This window comes from Mauremys reevesii, linkage group 8 (genome assembly GCF_016161935.1).
Source record: "Mauremys reevesii isolate NIE-2019 linkage group 8, ASM1616193v1, whole genome shotgun sequence".
Taxonomy (NCBI): domain Eukaryota; kingdom Metazoa; phylum Chordata; order Testudines; family Geoemydidae; genus Mauremys; species Mauremys reevesii.
In genome coordinates, this window is record NC_052630.1 from 105114741 (window position 1) to 105133442 (window position 18702).

At 41.6% G+C, this 18702-nt stretch overlaps 1 protein-coding gene across 4 annotated transcripts in view; it reads left to right on the forward strand.

Moving 5' to 3' along the window:
• GPBP1L1 (GC-rich promoter binding protein 1 like 1) overlaps nucleotides 1-18702 on the forward strand; it is a 47529-nt gene that overhangs the window by 19780 nt on the left and 9047 nt on the right. For 2 of the 4 annotated variants that reach the window (XM_039486158.1, XM_039486157.1), the window contains exons 2-8: nucleotides 728-1648; nucleotides 2587-2701; nucleotides 3818-3947; nucleotides 4313-4596; nucleotides 6693-6765; nucleotides 8128-8321; nucleotides 18109-18249. In XM_039486158.1, coding sequence (XP_039342092.1) covers nucleotides 2642-2701; nucleotides 3818-3947; nucleotides 4313-4596; nucleotides 6693-6765; nucleotides 8128-8321; nucleotides 18109-18249 — 882 coding nt within the window. In that variant the 5' untranslated portion in view covers nucleotides 728-1648; nucleotides 2587-2641. The remainder of the gene's footprint in view (nucleotides 1-727; nucleotides 1649-2586; nucleotides 2702-3817; nucleotides 3948-4312; nucleotides 4597-6692; nucleotides 6766-8127; nucleotides 8322-18108; nucleotides 18250-18702) is intronic. The other 2 variants (XM_039486159.1, XM_039486160.1) reach the window with 2 other exon arrangements.

The following is an 18702-nucleotide window of genomic DNA, read 5'->3' on the forward strand; positions in this document are numbered from 1 at the left end:
TGGCTTGATGTGGGTGCGTCAGTAGGTAGGGGGCAGAGTTGGAAGGGTTTAAGGTACACAGATAGGAAGCTTGAACTTGATGATGAAAGGGGATTATTTGATGAATAGGTCTCATCTTCTGTTAACGGATTTCTACCTGTCTGCCTGGCTCTGCTGTCAGGGAACAAAGAGGGAATAGCCTCCTGGCTGGACCTGAGCAGTTGAGAAGTATCTTGAGGGCATCAAGAGGGAGGAGGCATGTGGCGTGATTATCCTTTCTGTCCCTGCCACAGTATTGGTAGATGGAGGGAGAGTAAATACTTGGGTGTATCTCAAATGTGTAGCGTAAGAATTATTTTTGTTTTATGCTGTGCTAGAACCAGTTACTTAGGATCCCAGCCTCTGTGGTTGTGTCTCGTTCATAGCCACAAGTATGGCTCAGAGAGTGGGGCAGTACTGCAGGTTGCTGGGGATCTGGTGGACAAGGAAGATGTCTAGGTTAGAGCTGAGGAACTCTATTGCATATAAATGTTATGGGGTGACTAGGTGGAAATCTTAGACGTTGCAAAAATTTCTGATTTTCTGTAGTTGGACAAGAAATTGCAAACCTGATGGCTGCTTTTTTATTTTTGTAGGCACTTGCAATAAATAAATTTGCTGCACTTCTGCCTTGTGTTCTTCTGCTTGGACATATGTTATTGCACATTTCTATTACTTCTATTGATGAGTGTTCATTTTTCCTTTGTAGTGATTACAGTTCCTGTATTCCACCATTTTTTGATGGAAGAGGAGGACCATAACCCAGAAGTGAACTCTTCAGTAAAACAAGAAACTCTTGTTGAGTAATTTGTCTCCTTTCAAAAGCAGCACCCAGTCTAGAAGAAGTTTACAGAGAAGAGAGTACTTTTGGACTTGGCTCTTTTCAGTTTCACTTCAGCACATAAATGGTGACCAGCAAAGACACAGAAGCAGTTGTGGCTGCCATTCAGCTTCACGTCAAGTAGCATTTAGTTCTTGGAGGAGAACTTAAGTTACATGAAGTGAAAAGTATATCAAGACATTGTTCATTTTTAAGAACATTAGCACCGTGGATTTTTTAGCAACTGTACATGTGATGAAACTGAAGTTTATATTTTAAGAGCATATGCTTAGGCAGATGTCTCCCATTTAATATCAGAATTTGGGAGAAGCATTTTTCTTTAATTTAACCCGCCCCTCACCCCTCCATCCAGGCTTTGAAACTGATGTGCTACAGACAATGAATAATCCTGCAGATTTGGGTATATCTGTTCATTGTTAACCATGGTGTTGCTCTGAATGTTGTCGTGCAGACCCAACAACCACTTTTGTAATGTAAAATCTGAGTTCCATAGCACCGCAACAAGAGGAAATTTAATGAGGTGAACGTGGTTGTAGCTTTTTTAAATGTAAATTACCTTTTTTAGGGGTGTTTTTTTTTTTTTGTAGTGTGAGTGCAGAGAGAAATTAAGATGAGCAGCTGAGGGGGTGAAGGGTGCAGTCAGCACGAACTGCAGCTTCTCGTGCTCTGCTTTGAGACGCCCTATTGCCTCAAACCTGACATAACTGCATTCTGGAGAAGGAAGGAACCTGAAGATCAGAGTGAAGCACAGAAGTCAAGAAGAGAATTGGACTGCAGAGGCCAAACTTGGTAGTTGATCACACATCTTTTTTTTTTCTAGATGTACATACAAAATCTTGGCTCATGCACAACACCATGAAAGGGTAAAAATAAGGAGGAAAGGGAGGGAACCAAGAGGACCCCCCCACAAAATGCAATACTCCATGTAATCTACTAATTCTGAATGAGCAGTTGGACAATAACTCCTAGGGTACTTGAAGGTGGGAGTCATACCACACATTGTTGGAAAGTTAACTTTTCCGTGGTTCACAAACTTGAATTCCTCACCTACATATTGCTACTAGTGTCTGTCGTAAAGCTCATGAAAGTGCAGTTACAGATACTCCAGTGTCCCTTCTCACCAACTTGTGTCCTGCCTTTCTCCCTCTCGCTTTCCATTCACTGTCAGGAATTCAGCATGTCATAGAATTTTGGGGCCTTAAGACAGTTTTAAGATTGAGGGTAGTTAGATTAGACTTGCCCTACAAGACTAATTTGAACTCTTATCTCACTCAGTTGGTGCTCTTGTTAGCAACTTTACAATATTTACCCTCCCACTTCCTGAAGAAAAACATACAGTGCACACAGGACCATATGGCAAGGCAATGAGCGTTCGCAAGAGGAAGCCCTTAAATTTGAGTGTTTCACATGTCTTTATGCACTGCATGTTTGCTCTGTCGTCTTTCTACCCCCAGACCAATCCCATCATGAATTTCATAGATATATTGCTAAAGTTGATATTGTAAACAGGAAGTATTTGGGACTTGTACAGGCCTTATCTATTCTGGCCAGGGAGACCATGTTGGCAGCTTTCTAGTAAGAATTGTATTTAAGCCCAGCAAAAGATTGTGACTTTTTTCCCCCTATTCACTAGAGAAGGCCTAAATGTTACAGTGCAATTATTCCACATAATTCCACAGCAAGGGCTGACAGACTGGAGATGTAGTTCTTCTTTTTTCCACTTGTAGATCCTGGCCATGAGGTTTGATGCCTCGCTTTATTGAAGGGAGACACTGGACCTAAATGGCGCAGCATGACTTTGTTCCTGCCTGGCTTAACTTCTCAACGCCACAGTCAGCCAAGGTAACTCTTGCATTCAGATTACCCAACCAGAAGCCTTTTGATGGCTAAAGCAAGTTTTGGCCCTGGATTTTGTCCAACTTGAATGCCTGCAGCCTGGTTTGGAATGTTCTTTGTGTTCTTGAATACCTGTGTGAAGCTTTTTAAGATGCAGTCAAAAACTCTTCCTCTGATTTTTTTTCTTCGCAAATTAACCACTTCTGTTCCAGAGAGACAGGTTGTTTTCCTTTGTGTGCACAAACATGGAAGTAAATAAATCATGTTAGCTTCAGTCTGCATTGAGATCTCATAATGGGGCATTATTTAAAGAGATACTACCAAAGTTGGTAGCACTGAAAATTGGCATACCTACCTCTTCATATTTATGTACAAATTCAGCATAATTGTTTTTCTTTTCAAAGTAATGTTGCACTCCTGAGCAATGCACCAATAACAAGTCATTGGTTCCCATCTCAGAATTTTCTAGTTCTCATTTAGAGTTGCTTGTATATGAAATACCAACATTGGGGGTATTTGATTGTGATTTCTCACCCTCTGACAACAGGATCTGAGGGGTAGATCTGGCTGACTCAAAGGTGTAAAGTCTGTGTGGGATCTCAAGTAGACACTTGCATTGCTTATGCGTGGCACTGGTAGTCCAGAGCACCTTATAATAGCAAATCAGATTAATGGAGGGAAAACAGTTTGGTAAGGAAACTGCTTTCAGCTTCATGTTTAAACCAGATGAGACAAAAATAATTTTGAAATGTGCAATACCTTGATATGACCCTAGAATCTTTTCCGAATAGGAAAGGTAACTGTAAAAAAAAATTGGTAATATTTCTTAAACGAACTCTTCAAGGTGTTGCATGTGACTTCAAAGGCTTTGCTAGTAAAGTTGATGTATAAGCATCCTTTTGATTCTTTGTAGGGTGATACGTGAAGTCACGTGTGCTGTTTTTGTGTTCACTTAAATATTTCCATATTTGTCAGCTAAGCAACACATAGCCAGCCTGTTGCTGTAGTTACTGAAAGCTAATGCAGATAATGTCTTTTTATTTTCATACAAGCCATCAGAATAGCATTGCTTGTCAAGCAGGCCCTTTGGGGGGGCCTATGTCACTTAATCTGTTTCTGTAGTCCCCTGCAGCCACCTTTGAGAAACATGGAGAGCATCTTTCGCGGGGTGAGGGCCGCTTTGGTGTGAGCCGTAGACGACACAACTCTTCTGATGGATTTTTCAATAACGGCCCCCTCAGAACTACGGGAGGTGAGTAGAGGATCAGAACTCCCTCTATATCCAAATACTGAATGCAGATCTATGCAGAATATAAAGTAACTTTGCAAAACCACATTCCCTATAACACACAAAGCCACTTATCCTAACACTCCTCCCTTATGTGCCATCTCTCAGTGTTCCTGAGGGTTTCTGGGGAAGTTGTATGTGGCTTTCAAATTCTTCTGCAGTTTGTCCATCTGCGTGAGTAAAAAAGTCAATCTCTATGAACTGAGGCAAGGTTAGCCTAATAGTTATTTAGAGCACATTGACCAACACCAGAAATATCAAGTCATTCCTGGTTTCTTCTTGCTGTATTGACTTTTATTTTATTTGCATACTTACCTCCTGTTGTTTAGACTGCTGGCATCAGCCCTCCCTGCTCCGCCATGATTCTGTAGATTCCGGTGTTTCTAAAGGAGCTCATGTTGGGCTTTCTGGCAGTCAGCCTGGCTGGCATGGTCCCTCACGGAGCCATGATGGTATGAACCAGCGTAGTGGTGGAGGAACTGGAGTCCATCGCCACTGGAATGGCAACTTTCACTCTCGGAAGAACTCTGCCTTTCAAGAAAAGGTGCCTGTTGAGGCCAGAGAAGAGAAGAGAGAAGAAAAAGACAAGCTGCAGTTTGAGGAAGACGACTTTGTAAGTGTGTGGTTTCTCACTGCTGGAGCCAGCTATGAGAAATGGCTTTCTAGGTTTCTTTGTATTAGCATTGGTTGGTGGAAAGGATCTAGAGTTGCATTCTACGCCATACTTTCGGGGATCACTCCAGTTTTAATGGAATGGTCCTGCAAGCAGTGCTTGCAGAAGGTTAACTTTTCCCATATTCCTGAGGCCCTCATATATATTGGGGGGTTTTTTGGACATGTTGTCATTACATTTTGCCCGGTTATTTTAAATCTGCTATATCAGTGTTGCGATGCATAAGTTTGTTCAATCAGCCAAACCCAATTCAGCTGGTGACACACTTTCTCTGAAAAGAATAGTGGAAAAACCAATTTGAACTACTTGTCACACAGAAGTATGTTCATATCTTGACTGAGAATATAGTACTTGTAAGCATATGTATTTGGCAAAAGGGGCAAGGTTTCTTTTGAAAGACTTGAACCATAAAGACCAATTTTGGGGCACTCCTGTGTGCATTGTGCACATCATAGAATCATAGACTATCAGGGTTGGAAGGGACCTCAGGAGGTCATCTAGTCCAACCACCTGCTCAAAGCAGGACCAATTCCCAACTAAATCATCCCAGCCAGGGCTTTGTCAAGCCTGACCTTAAAAACCTCTGAGGAAGGAAATTCCACCAACTCCCTAGGGAACCCATTCCAGTGCTACACCACCCTCCTAGTGAAAAAGTTTTTCGTAATATCCAACCTAAACCGCCTCCACTGCAACTTGAGACCATTACTCCTTGTTCTGTCATCTGCCACCACTGAGAACAGTCTAGATCCATCCTCTTTGGAACCACCTTTCAGGTAGTTGAAAGCAGCTATCAAATCCCCCCTCATTCTTCTCTTCTGCAGACTAAACAATCCCAGTTCCCTCAGCCTCTCCTCATAAGTCATGTGTTCCAGCCCCCTAATTATTTTTGTTTCCCTCTGCTGGCCTCTTTCCAATTTTTCCACATCCTTCTTGTAGCGTGGGGCCCAAAACTGGACACAGTACTCCAGATGAGGCCCCACCAATGTCGAATAGAGGGGAACAATCATGTCCCTTGATCTGCTGGCAATGCCCCTACTTATACAGCCCAAAATGCTGTTAGCCTTCTTGGCAGCCAGCGTCTCACAGCTTCCTAATGTAAAACTGACAAGACCTGGTAAAATGAAGCATTAAAACTGATCAATAAGAGATTTAAAATATTTGGGCAATATTTGGGGTATGAGGTAGTACTCATATTAAGATGGAATGGTAATTTCTTCCAGCTTTTAAACCAGGAGTGCTAGTTTTTCCAGAAGTTCACGACTGGAGGCTTGTGCTGTAGTTGCCATAGTAGCCAACACATAAAGAATCTATCAAAAGGGGGGCGGAGGTGATGTGATTTTGATTTTCCAGTTGCGAAAAGAGGGGAAGAGAGGGATAGGTGAATGGACAAGGGGTGTCTTATCGACATCATCGTACCTGGTTTTTATCTCCTTTCCTCCCCAACTCACAATTTCTCAACTAGTGTAATATTTAGGATTTGACCCTCAATCAAAGGTAGAGTTACAAAGGCTGCATCCTTCAGATGAAATAACAGCCTAAAATTTTGACTCCTGGAATTTATTTTGATATAACTTAAGCTGAGCTTTAGTTTTTATGCCTGTAAATTCATCTTCATCACAGAGATTATATACATCTGGTGTCAGTATAATATTGGTAAAACTGTTAATGCCTAACTATCAAATACAAAATATATGAAAGTTGGTACAGTTATGAGGAATTGGGTCCTGGATATCACATGGTGCCTTGAGCTACTGATTAATATCAAATTATAGAGTCTCTCACTTTCTTAATTATACATTAGGAACTCTTTAAATAGGAGTTCTGTCTTTGCTTGCTCTAGTCCCAACACAATCTGAAGGGGAAGGAAAGTAAAGCTCTTAGGGCCAGGGACTGTCTTTTCGTTCTGTTTGCACAGCATCTCGTACAAAAGGGTCCCGGTCCATGACTATGCTCCTAGGTACTATGGTAATACTACTTCTGATAAATAATAGTATGTGCAGTCTTCTAATGTGTCCAACCGGATTATGTTTTTACAGCCATCTTTGAATCCAGAAGCTGGAAAACAGAATAACCAGAGCAAACCTTTAGGGACACCTTCTGGAGTGTGGGGTACGTAGAGAAGCTTACATCACTGTATAGAAAACAGATGACCACTTGTAAAGCAAAAGAATTGAACAATATGTTGAAACTCTAGTTTTTCACATAGGGGAAGATCTTAAAGGAAGATTAAACTGAAGTAGGCAGCTACCTTTCTTTCTTTCTCTCCCTTCGTTCCTTTCTTGTTTATCTCTCTCCTCAATCTGTTTTCTGATATTTATTGCTGCACTTGCTGCTGTTTATGAGAATCTTCTCTTCCATTTCCTGCTAATGGCACACACTAAGTACAGGAATGTCACTCATCTATAATAATTGCTAATTCCATGGGAAGATCACAGCTCCTCTAAGCTTGTGGGTGTGGAGTGTTGGAATGAAATGATCATGAAAATACTTGGCCTTGCATTGCTAAATGCGGAATCAGAAGTGCAGAATAGGGTTGAGAGGACTAGGGGGAGCACAGCTCCCTGATTGTAAGTGTTACAGAGGTGATATTTGTACTGGATATGCAGCAATACTGTACAAATGTACACGGCTGTGTTCTTGTGGTTTGGCTTCTTTTTTCAAATTAATTAAAAAGAAAATAGTTCTAAATTCCGGGATACTATACACGAAATTTTTGTTCCCTTCATTGAAAAAGCTAGGCTGATGCAAATGGGGTGCCTCTTATCAGTGCCTGAAAATGTTTCTTTAATCACTAGTTGGAACCCGTAACTCTAACTAGAGAGTTTAATTTGGGGTAGAATTGAATTGTAAACCAGTTATTTATTAGCCAAATCCTAAAAACATTCACCCGTCTGTTGTACTAGATCTAATTTTAATCTCTTGAGTATTTGGTTCAGATCTTAACTGGTCCACCCAAATGTAATAGAAGATTAGCAGCAGTAAAAAACTGTTTAAACACTTAGCAGTTGATGTTAGTTTTCAAGAAAGTGTACTGAGAACTTCTGTTTGCTCCACCAGAATGTGGTGTTAATTGTTGCAGGTTGCAAAACATTGAAACAAACCATGAGTTTCACTAAATATTTTTGTTAGTGAATTAATCTAAAATTACTCAGTAGTTATTCAGAACTTAAATATGATTACCTATTCTGGTTCCTTCTTTCAGCAAAGTCTGAGAGGCTGTTCAAATCTCAGGCCGATATCATCCTAGGCAGTTTTTTTTTCAAAATCAAGAGGAGTCTACAAAATATTGGACTTTACCATGTTTGTCTGATATCCTCTTCACTTGAATTCAGAAGCTGTTAGCAGCAGCATGAGACTCTCTCAGCATCTTAGACTAAGAGGTAGAATTGGAGCTGAGGTAGAGTCGAGTTTTGTGGAATTACTGAGATTCTAAATATTTTTTTGAAGCCTTGTTCCTCTCTGTTTTTGTAGAAAACCCCCCTAGTGCCAAGCAACCTACCAAGATGCTGGTCATCAAAAAGGTTTCAAAAGAGGATCCTGCTGCCGCCTTCTCAGCTGCATTTACGTCACCAGTTCCTCACCTTGTAAACGGCAACAAGACCACCACAATTGTCCCAAGTGTCTACAAAAATCTGGTTCCTAAACCAGCAGCTCCTCCATCTAAGGTACAAGGGCTTCCAATGGAGTTACTAAACTGTATTGAAGGGGCATTCTCTCCCTCGTATAGAAAAAGTGCTAGTAACAGAGTAGAGTGAATGAGTTGTTCGTATGACAGTATTGTAAATCTGTACAAAGTTGTAATACGATTCATTAACATGGTTAAAATACAGTTTGGGCCAGTCTTCAAAGACCAGACTGGGTCATGTTTTAACATGATCCTTCAGCATAGTAGTTGAGCCTTAAAGGTAACCTACAAAAGAAATATAGGGTTTTGCACTTTAGCTTCTTAATGTTACATACAAAAAGGTTAAAGGGTTTTTCGAATTTTCAGTTTCTGCTTGATTTTTTTATATTGGTTTCAGCTCTTATCTAACCCTGCTTTTCCTGCAGGCTGGTATAAGAGATACCTGGGGAACTTGTAGGATTATGACATTCCAAGTAGTATCAGAGAAGTGAAACCTAATCATGGAAATGATTTTTATTCATAATTCTTAGAGCTTTGTTTTGCTTATTTTTTGGGGGGGCTGGTAACGCCTCATTAATTAAAATGCTTGATAAACACTTGGAAGAAAAGATCTTTAAAAGATGATCGGTCGTGGTTGAGAAAAGTTCCATTCTAGCTGTGTATCTTCCAAGAAGACTGCCAGTGATACAGGAGAAGAGCAGATTTTTTTTAAACTTTACAAAATATAATCAAAAGAAAACTCTCCTTAAAAACCCCTTTCAGAGATTTGTAAAGGAGCAGAAGGCATAAACACAACTCTTGCCTTTCTAGGTCCTCTTTAAAATTCAGCTGGTTCCTCCTCTCCCACAGACAGCAGAGAGCCTACATGATTAGAATGACTATCATTTTTCAATTCTAAAAAATTTTTGGTCTTATGGCTTGTTTTGGGGTAGCACACCAGTGCTGGCCTGACAGGTGGGCTTTGTAAGAATCACAACTATTTATAAAACTCCATTTGTAAAGAATTCCTTACCTGTAAAATCAGAAATTATTAGGCAGTCAGCTCACATGTGGAACCACCCATGACAATTCAAACAAGGTGCAGTTTCTGGTATCCAGAGAGCTTCCTGTTGCTGCTTTTTCAGTTTTGCAGCTTGGATGACTTAGAAATATGATCGGGTGCCTTGCCTGTAGCTAGGAATGACTTGGTGTATTGAACAGGTTTTAGCTATTCAGCCTTCTACTTCAGAGCCTTTTTAACAACCTGATTGTGTTGCTGCTTGTTCGTTGCACAGTGATCTTGCAGAAACGTATAACTGCTAGCACTGTATGCAAACAATGATATATTGTGGGGTTTGCAAGTCATGGTGCTATACAAATTTACTCCTAAGATTTGTAAATCATGAAATTGAACTCAGGTATGGAAAACACTAAGTGCATGTAAATATTATGACTGCATCCTGCAGTAGTGCATTATTGCATGGAATCATAAATATTGAAGATGAAAAGCTAATTGATTATCTAGTTCCCCCTTCCAGAATGTGGTTGTTCCCTACAGTATAGTCACCAGTGCATTTGTTTTGCCTAGTTCTAAATGCCCGAAGTGATGGGTCTTTCTCTTTGCGAGACTATAGCGCAGTTTAATCAGGCTTGCTGACCGCATGTTTATCCAGATGCTGAGCTTGTTTTCATTGTGCCTAGAAAATGGTATTTTATGCGTAGATGTTCAAAGAGGCCTAATGGAGTGATGTGCCCAGATCCCATGGAATTTCAGTGGGTTCGAACACCTAGCTCCTTTAGGCACTTGAAAGTCCCAACCTTTGTGGGGTTTGTTAGTGTTGTGATCCGGATGTGATATGGCCTAATAGGTCCATAAACTAGTTTGTATTATACCCTGATTGATGGAATTTTAGAAGAGCACTTGGGGAAATTAAGCAGTTGGTTTGGCTGATGTAAAGCAGCAATGTGATTCTGGTACATAAACTGGACAACTAAACCTACTTGTCAAAATGCTGATTTTGACATCCCAGTTTTCCTTTTCATTCAGTGAATCCTAGATCTTCTTAAAATTGCAGTAGGGCATGTCAGTGTGGGTGATTTTGTACCTAAATTGACTTCTGTGGCCAAAGATGTGGGTTAATTGGCTAGTAGTGTACCCCTTGCCTTATTCCCGTAGTATTCAGAGGAAGCAGAAGCAATGTCTGTAAAGTTACTTAACCAGTTTATAAATCATTTTGCTCTTTCTATGGTGGTAATGCATATAGGTCCCTAGTGTAGACCAGGCCTTAGTATTGTAAAGACTTATGTGTTCCCCATTTGAGCCACTGGCTATTGCCTCTCTGCTGCATCTATCAATGAAGGTGTCATTTTTGATGACCATTACCTCTCCTAGAACAGTAGGGGAGCTACAGGCATTAATTTTGGGGCATCCATACAAGATCTTTTTTAAGGACAAAGTTCACTTGCATCCTCATCCAAAGTTTGTCTCAAAGGTGGTTTCTTTCCATATCAGTCAGACAATTTGACCATATTTTACCCAAAGCTACATATGAACGGTGATGAACAGCGTTTGCATACCTTAGACATCAGGAGAGCCTTAGCGGTTTACCTAGACAGAACCAGGCTCTTCTGTAAATCCTCCCATCTGTTCATAGCAATGGCAGACAGAGTAAGAAGCCATTCAGTCTCCACCCAGAGAATTTCTTCCGGGGTCGCATCCTGTGTACGCATGTGTTATGACTTGGCTAATGTCACTCCACCTGACAGAGTCTCAGCTCATTCAAGGCGGTTGCAGTTGGCCTCAGCAGCCTTTCTGGCACAAGTTCCAGTTGCGGACACTAGAAGAGTGGCAGCCTGGTCCTCTGTCCACACGTTTGCCTCCCGCTATGCTATGGCTTAAGACTCCAGAGACAATACTAGAGTTGGACGAGTTGTTCTTCAGGCTTTGTTGAAATAGACTCCTATCCTGCTTCCTGTTCTTATGGCTTGAGTCACTCAAAGAAGAAAACAGTTACTAGCCTGTTTTACATGTCCATTCCATAACCCGCCCTCTTCTGCCCCTCTGCATTAGAGTTCCAGCAAGAAGGAACTGAGGGGCCCTGGGGATGGCTCTGCCCTTTATACCTGCACACAGCGGTACAGGGCAGCAGTGGGAGCTTGAGCCACCCCATAGGTCCTGCTGAGGAGAAATGTTTCTGACAGCTGTATGCAGGGTACACTGACACCAAGAATGGCATGAACGTGTGCAGCACATCTCAAGGAACAATGGTTACTATCCTGTTCAGTAACTCTTTTTTCAAAGGTGCAGCAATGTGAGTGGATGGGTTATATCCATAAGGCTCTGTAGACCTGTATGACTAGAAAAGTTACCGCTGGCACAACGGAATGAAAAATGCTAAAGCAGCGCTAAATGGTGTTAAAACATTCTCAGCGGCACTGAAAGGACTTTATTCCAACTTAAGAATGTCCGAACTGGGTCAGGCCAATGACCCATCTTACCCAGTATGCTTCCAACATTGGCCAATGGCAGGTGCTTCAGAGGGAATGAACAGAACAACATCAAGTGATCCATCCCCTGTCGTCTACTCCCACCTTCTGGCAGTCAGAGGCTAGGGATAACCAGAGCATGGGGTTGCATCCTTGACCATCTTGGCTAATAACCATTGATGGATCTATCCTCCATGAACTTATCCAATTCTTTCTTGATCCTCATTATAGTTTTGGCCTTCAACATCTTCTGGCAACGAGTACCACCGGTTCCTATTTCTCAGGTGGATAAACTGACACAAATCAATTAATTGCCCAAGGTCAAACTGTGTTAGACCTGGTCTACCCTAAAAATGTAGATCAACATAACTACATTGCTTAGAGGAGTGAAAAATTCACATTCCTGAGCATCACCGCTATGCTGGCTTTAAACCATGGGGTAGATATAGTGAGATCAACTGACCACTGCTCAGGGAGGTAGAGTTCCTAGAGTGAGGGCAAAAACCTGTTCTGTCAGTGTGTGATGCATCTACACTACGGGGTACAGCAGCATAGACGTGGAGCTCTAGCCCACATAATGTCGGTAAGGCTTTGGTGTCACGCCTGTAAACGTAACCCAGAAGTGCTGTCTCTGTTGACCTACTCACTAGGCTGCTTGTTCTATTCTTACACCTTATCCCACCCCACCCACCCCCCAAAAATAGCAAGAAGGACTTTTCTTTGGGTTTCTACCTGAACTGCCCCTCGGTGGAAGCCATATGAATAATCATTTGCAGCCTCTGAGCATCCTGCCATAACAGTCTGTGCAGAGTGATGCAAAGATGAGTGTTCAGGGTATCCAGGATTGAGTGTCACCTTGTTACCTCTTGCCTCACCTCTGGTAGCTGAGTGTCAGTTCTCTAACAGTGCTGGCTTGTCAGCCACTCAAGCACTCTCTGAGGTAGAGTAACTCCATCTTTGACTTGCAGGTTAACAAAATGTGAACCCCAGTCCCCTTGAAATGTTCTTCTGTGATATCCTGCCCTGACATTGGCTACTCATGGAAATCCCGGATTCTCTGCTCCCAAAGGAACAGTGTACCCCAGTTTACCTGCTTTACCTTAAATCACAGCTCCTGTATAACACACAGAACTGAACACTTATATAAACCTTCTTTTGGTTTAGTATGAGAGCATATAAATTCCACTAGAAACAAGTGTGTGATGGAAACTAATGGTTACAATACAAAACAAAATCATAAAATGCAAACTAGGGCCTACACTTAAGTTACTTTTCCTATCTAACAAAGTCAGTTTCCCCCACATCGTTCAGTCTGTTGCAGAGCTGACTGGCTTCCCAGGCACCAGAATCTAATCTTTCACTGAACACCACCATGCTCAACAAGATGTCTCCTCAGTGAATGGATTCAGTATGTCTTTCTCCACTGTTTGATATACTGAATCTGTCTGTCTTTATTTACAGTCCGGTGATCCCGTCTGTTTCCCTGTTCCTTTTTACCTCCAAGTGGTTTTGATTGTTTGCAGTTGGCTTTGATAGTTTTCCAACTGTTCTGGGATGGACAAGGGTAGACAATTGAACCTTGCATTACATCACCAACTGACCAGGGAGGGCTGAGGACAACTTCTGCGTGAATGGGCCATCACCAAAACACGATTCCCTGGTGACAAACTTTTACTATGGGACCATAAGGCATAGTTTTCACTATAGTTAGGTTACTCCTTAAATATTAACTGTGTACACATCTTGCAGTGAGTATTGATAAATTAAGAGCTTTTAGTACAGACCTCACATGCTACCTTCATTAATAAATACTGTGAAAGTGGTATATTAAATGTGGTGAGTTTCAGGTCTAACTGTAGTTGCTTGTAAAGAACAATGAACCTGTTGGCACCAATGGGCTTCAGTGTCATTGTGAGCATTCCAAGAATTAGTATTATTGTAGTGCCTGGGTCTTGGTCTACAACTAGGTCTTTTCGCTGTGCTAGGTGCTGTACAAACATAAAACACAAGTATGATCTCTGTCCCCAGCAGCTTACAATCTAACACCCACCAGATTTAGTGTTGTGCCTCACCAGTGCGGAGCTGTGGCAATTTACATTTGGCTTTTGGGAGTTCGAGAGGAACTTGATTTGAAATATAAGCTGTTGAAATGGATTTCCACCTTTTTCACAGTGTTGGGGTTTTTTGAAGTGGGGAATAAGTGTTCTATATACTTTGAATCTGCTTATGATCTTCCATACAGAAACTCCTCATAGTCAATACTAACTGGAGAATTGTGCCTTCAGGTTCTTGAGCAAAAATTGACATTTTGATGTGACTGCCATTTTCAGAGGTTCCTATTTAAGAGATTACTGTAAATTAAATATGATAGTGCAAGAAGTATGTTCCAGTTAGACAGAAATTAAGGCACAAGCTCTACCCCAGGAAGTTTACAATCTAAATCAGTTTTCTAACCTGTGGGGGAGGCATCAGACTAGTCAATGAGAGGGGGAGCTGAAGCCAGAGGATGTGATCAATGTGGGAGAGGGAAGGTGCAGGACCCCAGGTTGACGCGACTTCCCCGACTCACTGCAAGCATACTATATTATATTATTATAATATGATAACATTTAACATCCCTGTGGTGGGAAGAACATCTCAACAGCCCAAGACTCTGGCATTTAATTTTGAAAGGGGGAACTATACAAAAATGAGGGGGTTAGTTAAACAAAAGTTAAAAGGTACAGTGACTAAAGTGAAATCCTTGCAAGCTGCATGGGCGCTTTTTAAAGACACCATAATAGAGGCCCAACTTCAATGTATACCCCAAATTAAGAAACACAGTAAAAGAACTAAAAAAGAGCCACCGTGGCTTGGCTTAACCATGTAAAAGAAGCAGTGAGAGATAAAGACTTCTTTTAAAAAGTGGAAGTCAAATCCTAGTGAGGCAAATAGAAAGGAGCATAAACACTGCCAAATAAAGTGCAAGAGTGTAATAAGAAAAGCCAAAGAGGAGTTTGAAGAACGGCTAGCCAGAAACTCCAAAGGTAATAACAAAATATTTAAGTACATCAGAAGCAGGAAGCCTGCTAAACAACCAGTGGGGCCCCTTGACGATCGAAATACAAAAGGAGCGCTTAGAGACAATAAAGTCATTGCAGAGAAACTAAATGGATTCTTTGCTTCAGTCTTCACGGCTGAGGATGTTAGGGAGATTCCCAAACCTGAGCCGGCTTTTGTAGGTGTCAAATCAGAGGAACTGTCACAGATTGAAGTGTCACTAGAGGAGGTTTTGGAATTAATTGATAAACTCAACATTAACAAGTCACCGGGACCCGATGGCATTCGCCCAAGAGTTCTGAAAGAACTCAAATGTGAAGTTGTGGAACTATTAACTAAGGTTTGTAACCTGTCCTTTAAATCGGCTTCGGTACCCAATGACTGGAAGTTAGCTAATGTAACGCCAATATTTAAAAAGGGCTCTAGAGGTGATCCCGGCAATTACAGACCGGTAAGTCTAACGTCGGTACCGGGTAAATTAGTCGAAACAATAGTTAAGAATAAAATTGTCAGACACATAGAAAAACATAAACTGTTGAGCAATAGTCAACATGGTTTCTGTAAAGGGAAATCGTGTCTTACTAATCTATTAGAGTTCTTTGAAGGGGTCAACAAACATGTGGACAAGGGGGATCCAGTGGACATAATGTACTTAGATTTCCAGAAAGCCTTTGACAAGGTCCCTCACCAAAGGCTCTTACGTAAATTAAGCTGTCATGGGATAAAAGGGAAGGTCCTTTCATGGATTGAGAACTGGTTAAAAGACAGGGAACAAAGGGTAGGAATTAATGGTAAATTCTCAGAATGGAGAGGGGTAACTAGTGGCGTTCCCCAAGGGTCAGTCCTAGGACCAACCCTATTCAGTTTATTCATAAATGATCTGGAGAAAGGGGTAAACAGTGAGATGGCAAAGTTTGCAGATGATACTAAACTGCTCAAGATAGTTAAGACCAAAGCAGATTGTGAAGAACTTCAAAAAGATCTCACAAAACTAAGTGATTGGGCAACAAAATGGCAAATGAAATTTAATGTGGATAAATGTAAAGTAATGCACATTGGAAAAAATAACCCCAACTATACATACAATTTGATGGGGGCTAATTTAGCTACAACGAGTCAGGAAAAAGATCTTGGATAGTTCTCTGAAGATGTCCACGCAGTGTGCCAAGGCGGTCAAAAAAGCAAACAGGATGTTAGGAATCATTAAAAAGGGGATAGAGAATAAGACTGAGAGTATATTATTGCCCTTATATAAATCCATGGTACGCCCACATCTTGAATACTGTGTGCAGATGTGGTCTCCTCACCTCAAAAAAGATATTCTAGCACTAGAAAAGGCTCAGAAAAGGGCAACTAAAATGATTAGGGGTTTGGAGAGGGTTCCATATGAGGAAAGATTAAAGAGGCTAGGACTCTTCAGCTTGGAAAAGAGGAGACTAAGGGGGGATATGATAGAGGTATATAAAATCATGAGTGATGTTGAGAAAGTGGATAAGGAGAAGTTATTTACTTAATCCCATAATACAAGAACTAGGGGTCACCAAATGAAATTAATAGGCAGCAGGTTTAAAACAAATAAAAGGAAGTTCTTCTTCACGCAGCGCACAGTCAACTTGTGGAACTCCTTACCTGAGGAGGTTGTGAAGGCTAGGACTATAACAATGTTTAAAAGAGAACTGGATAAATTCATGGTGGTTGAGTCCATAAATGGCTATTAGCCAGGATGGGTAAAGAATGGTGTCCCTAGCCTCTGTTTGTCAGAGGATGGAGATGGATGGCAGGAGAGAGATCACTTGATCATTGCCTGTTAGGTTCACTCCCTCTGGGGCACCTGGCATTGGCCACTGTCGGTAGACAGATACTGGGCTAGATGGACCTTTGGTCTGACCCGGTACGGCCGTTCTTATGTTCTTATACTGCTGCATAGCAAATAAAGCTATTGGTGGCTCCCTGAAAATCTTTCCTGCCCTTCTTTGTGTGGCTGCTAACGTAGCTGGACATTGTAAAAGTCAGAGGTGTAGTAGGGCTGCGGGCATCAGTGTGCCAGCCCAGGCTTCTCTCTCCTCAGCTTTGAGTGGCAAATGGATGGTTGTCCACCTCCAGCATCGTGTCCCTTCTGATTAGGGAATGGGGAGAGGGATTCAGTTGTTACCAGTGGGGGGAGTAAGGGTGAGGAGTCAGCAAAATATAAGGAAGAAAAATACACCAAGGAAACAAATGAGGAAATATGGAGAAACAGTGGCCTCTGCTGTCCTTTTCTGCAAAGTACATTATCCATTTTAGACTCATATTTAACTTAAATCCCAGTTACATCCTGGATGAGCATTGGTATCAGAAATTCAGAATAGTTAAATGAAGCTGTAAAATTTAAAATATTCCTCAGCTGTCTTGTTCCTGTGCTGCTTCATGCCATATCTCTCATTTTGGGATCGTTGTTGCACAGTTTGTCCTTGGTGGCTGAGAGGTCCAAGATAATACTTTTCCAAGTAGAAGACATTTATCATGAGGCAGCTTTCTGCAACTGCAATTATTGTTTGGCCACCAAATAATAGATGCAGATATATCCTGATGGTGGATACCAGTTGGGTGAAGTTGCCCTATTCTGAGTAGTTACATGTGGATTGGCTTAGAAAATGGGCTGGTTTACGTGCTTCTGTACTGCAGTAACCTAGCTTCTCACTCAGTAAGTTTTGGGGCTTCTTGTCTGGATTTTTAGTATATCCATTGACTTCTGTGTCTTGTTAAACAGCAGGGTACAATCAAACTGTTTTGTTCCTTTACCCTTTCACAGGGATTAGGAGTATCTTCTTTGCAACATGGGGAATTCCTGTCTTGCATTCATGCCTTAAAGCTTCTTCCCCTTGGCGAGAGGAAGCTCCTGTTGAGTGATGCAAGATATTTGGTGGTGGTATTTAGCACTGTGTAAGAAATTTGAATTTTATTATGATCTCTCGCTTCTTGTGCTGGGAGCAGTTGTGTGATACATTGCATCTCTCAATGGTGACTCCTCCAATTAGTGATGGAGCATTTAATTGTTCATAATAGTCCCAACCAGTCCTTTGCTAGAAGAGAGAGAGCTGTGAATCAGTTAGAGGGTATTTATGTGGGTGGGGTGGTTCAGCAGGGCAGGAATGGGGGATTCTCAGGATTAAGATGAGAGTGGGATTTTGAGACCATTTTTGGAGCAGGAGAAATTTTGTTCAATTAATCAGACACGCCATTAAGTCAATTTGATGTTGCTTTGATTTTTTTTACCACTTGCAAGCAACCCATTCTTGTGCCGTGCCATTACTGTCTAGTGTATTGTGTTCTCTTCAATATAGCCAAGTCCATGGAAAGCTAACAGAAGTGAACATAAACCAGGCTCGCTTTCCTCCAGCCGTGACTCTGCCTTTACCAGTCCGGTGTCTGTAACCAAACCAGCGGTACTGGCGAGTGGCTCAGTTCTCACCTCTCCCAAAGAGGTAAGGGGTTGGGTTGGGGATAGAATTGGACCTTTTCCAACTAAAGTTGCTTTCTATAATTTAAGTACCATGAGAGCTCTTCTGTTCGTATGATACAGCTCTGAACACTTGAAGAGTACTCAATCACTTGTATGGTCTCTGCATGTTGAGCTAAGTTCCCTTGTACGTTAATGGGAATGCTCTTGGAAGTCTGTCTGTCTTGATGTAAAGTGTGCTGCCAGCAGTTTTTGGCTCGGTCTGCTGTAATTTCATCACCATCGTACAAGGTATGGTTGCTCTGACATTTTAAAAGAGCACCATGGGAACTAACTGGGCATGCCCAGAAACAATGTCCAAACCATCAGCTGTATTACCAGAGTGCAGACACCAGCCCTGCTATGTGAGAGCTGTGAACTGAAAGTTAACGCTGAGGGCTTCTCTACGCAACACCTCAGGCCTTGTCTACTCTGCCAC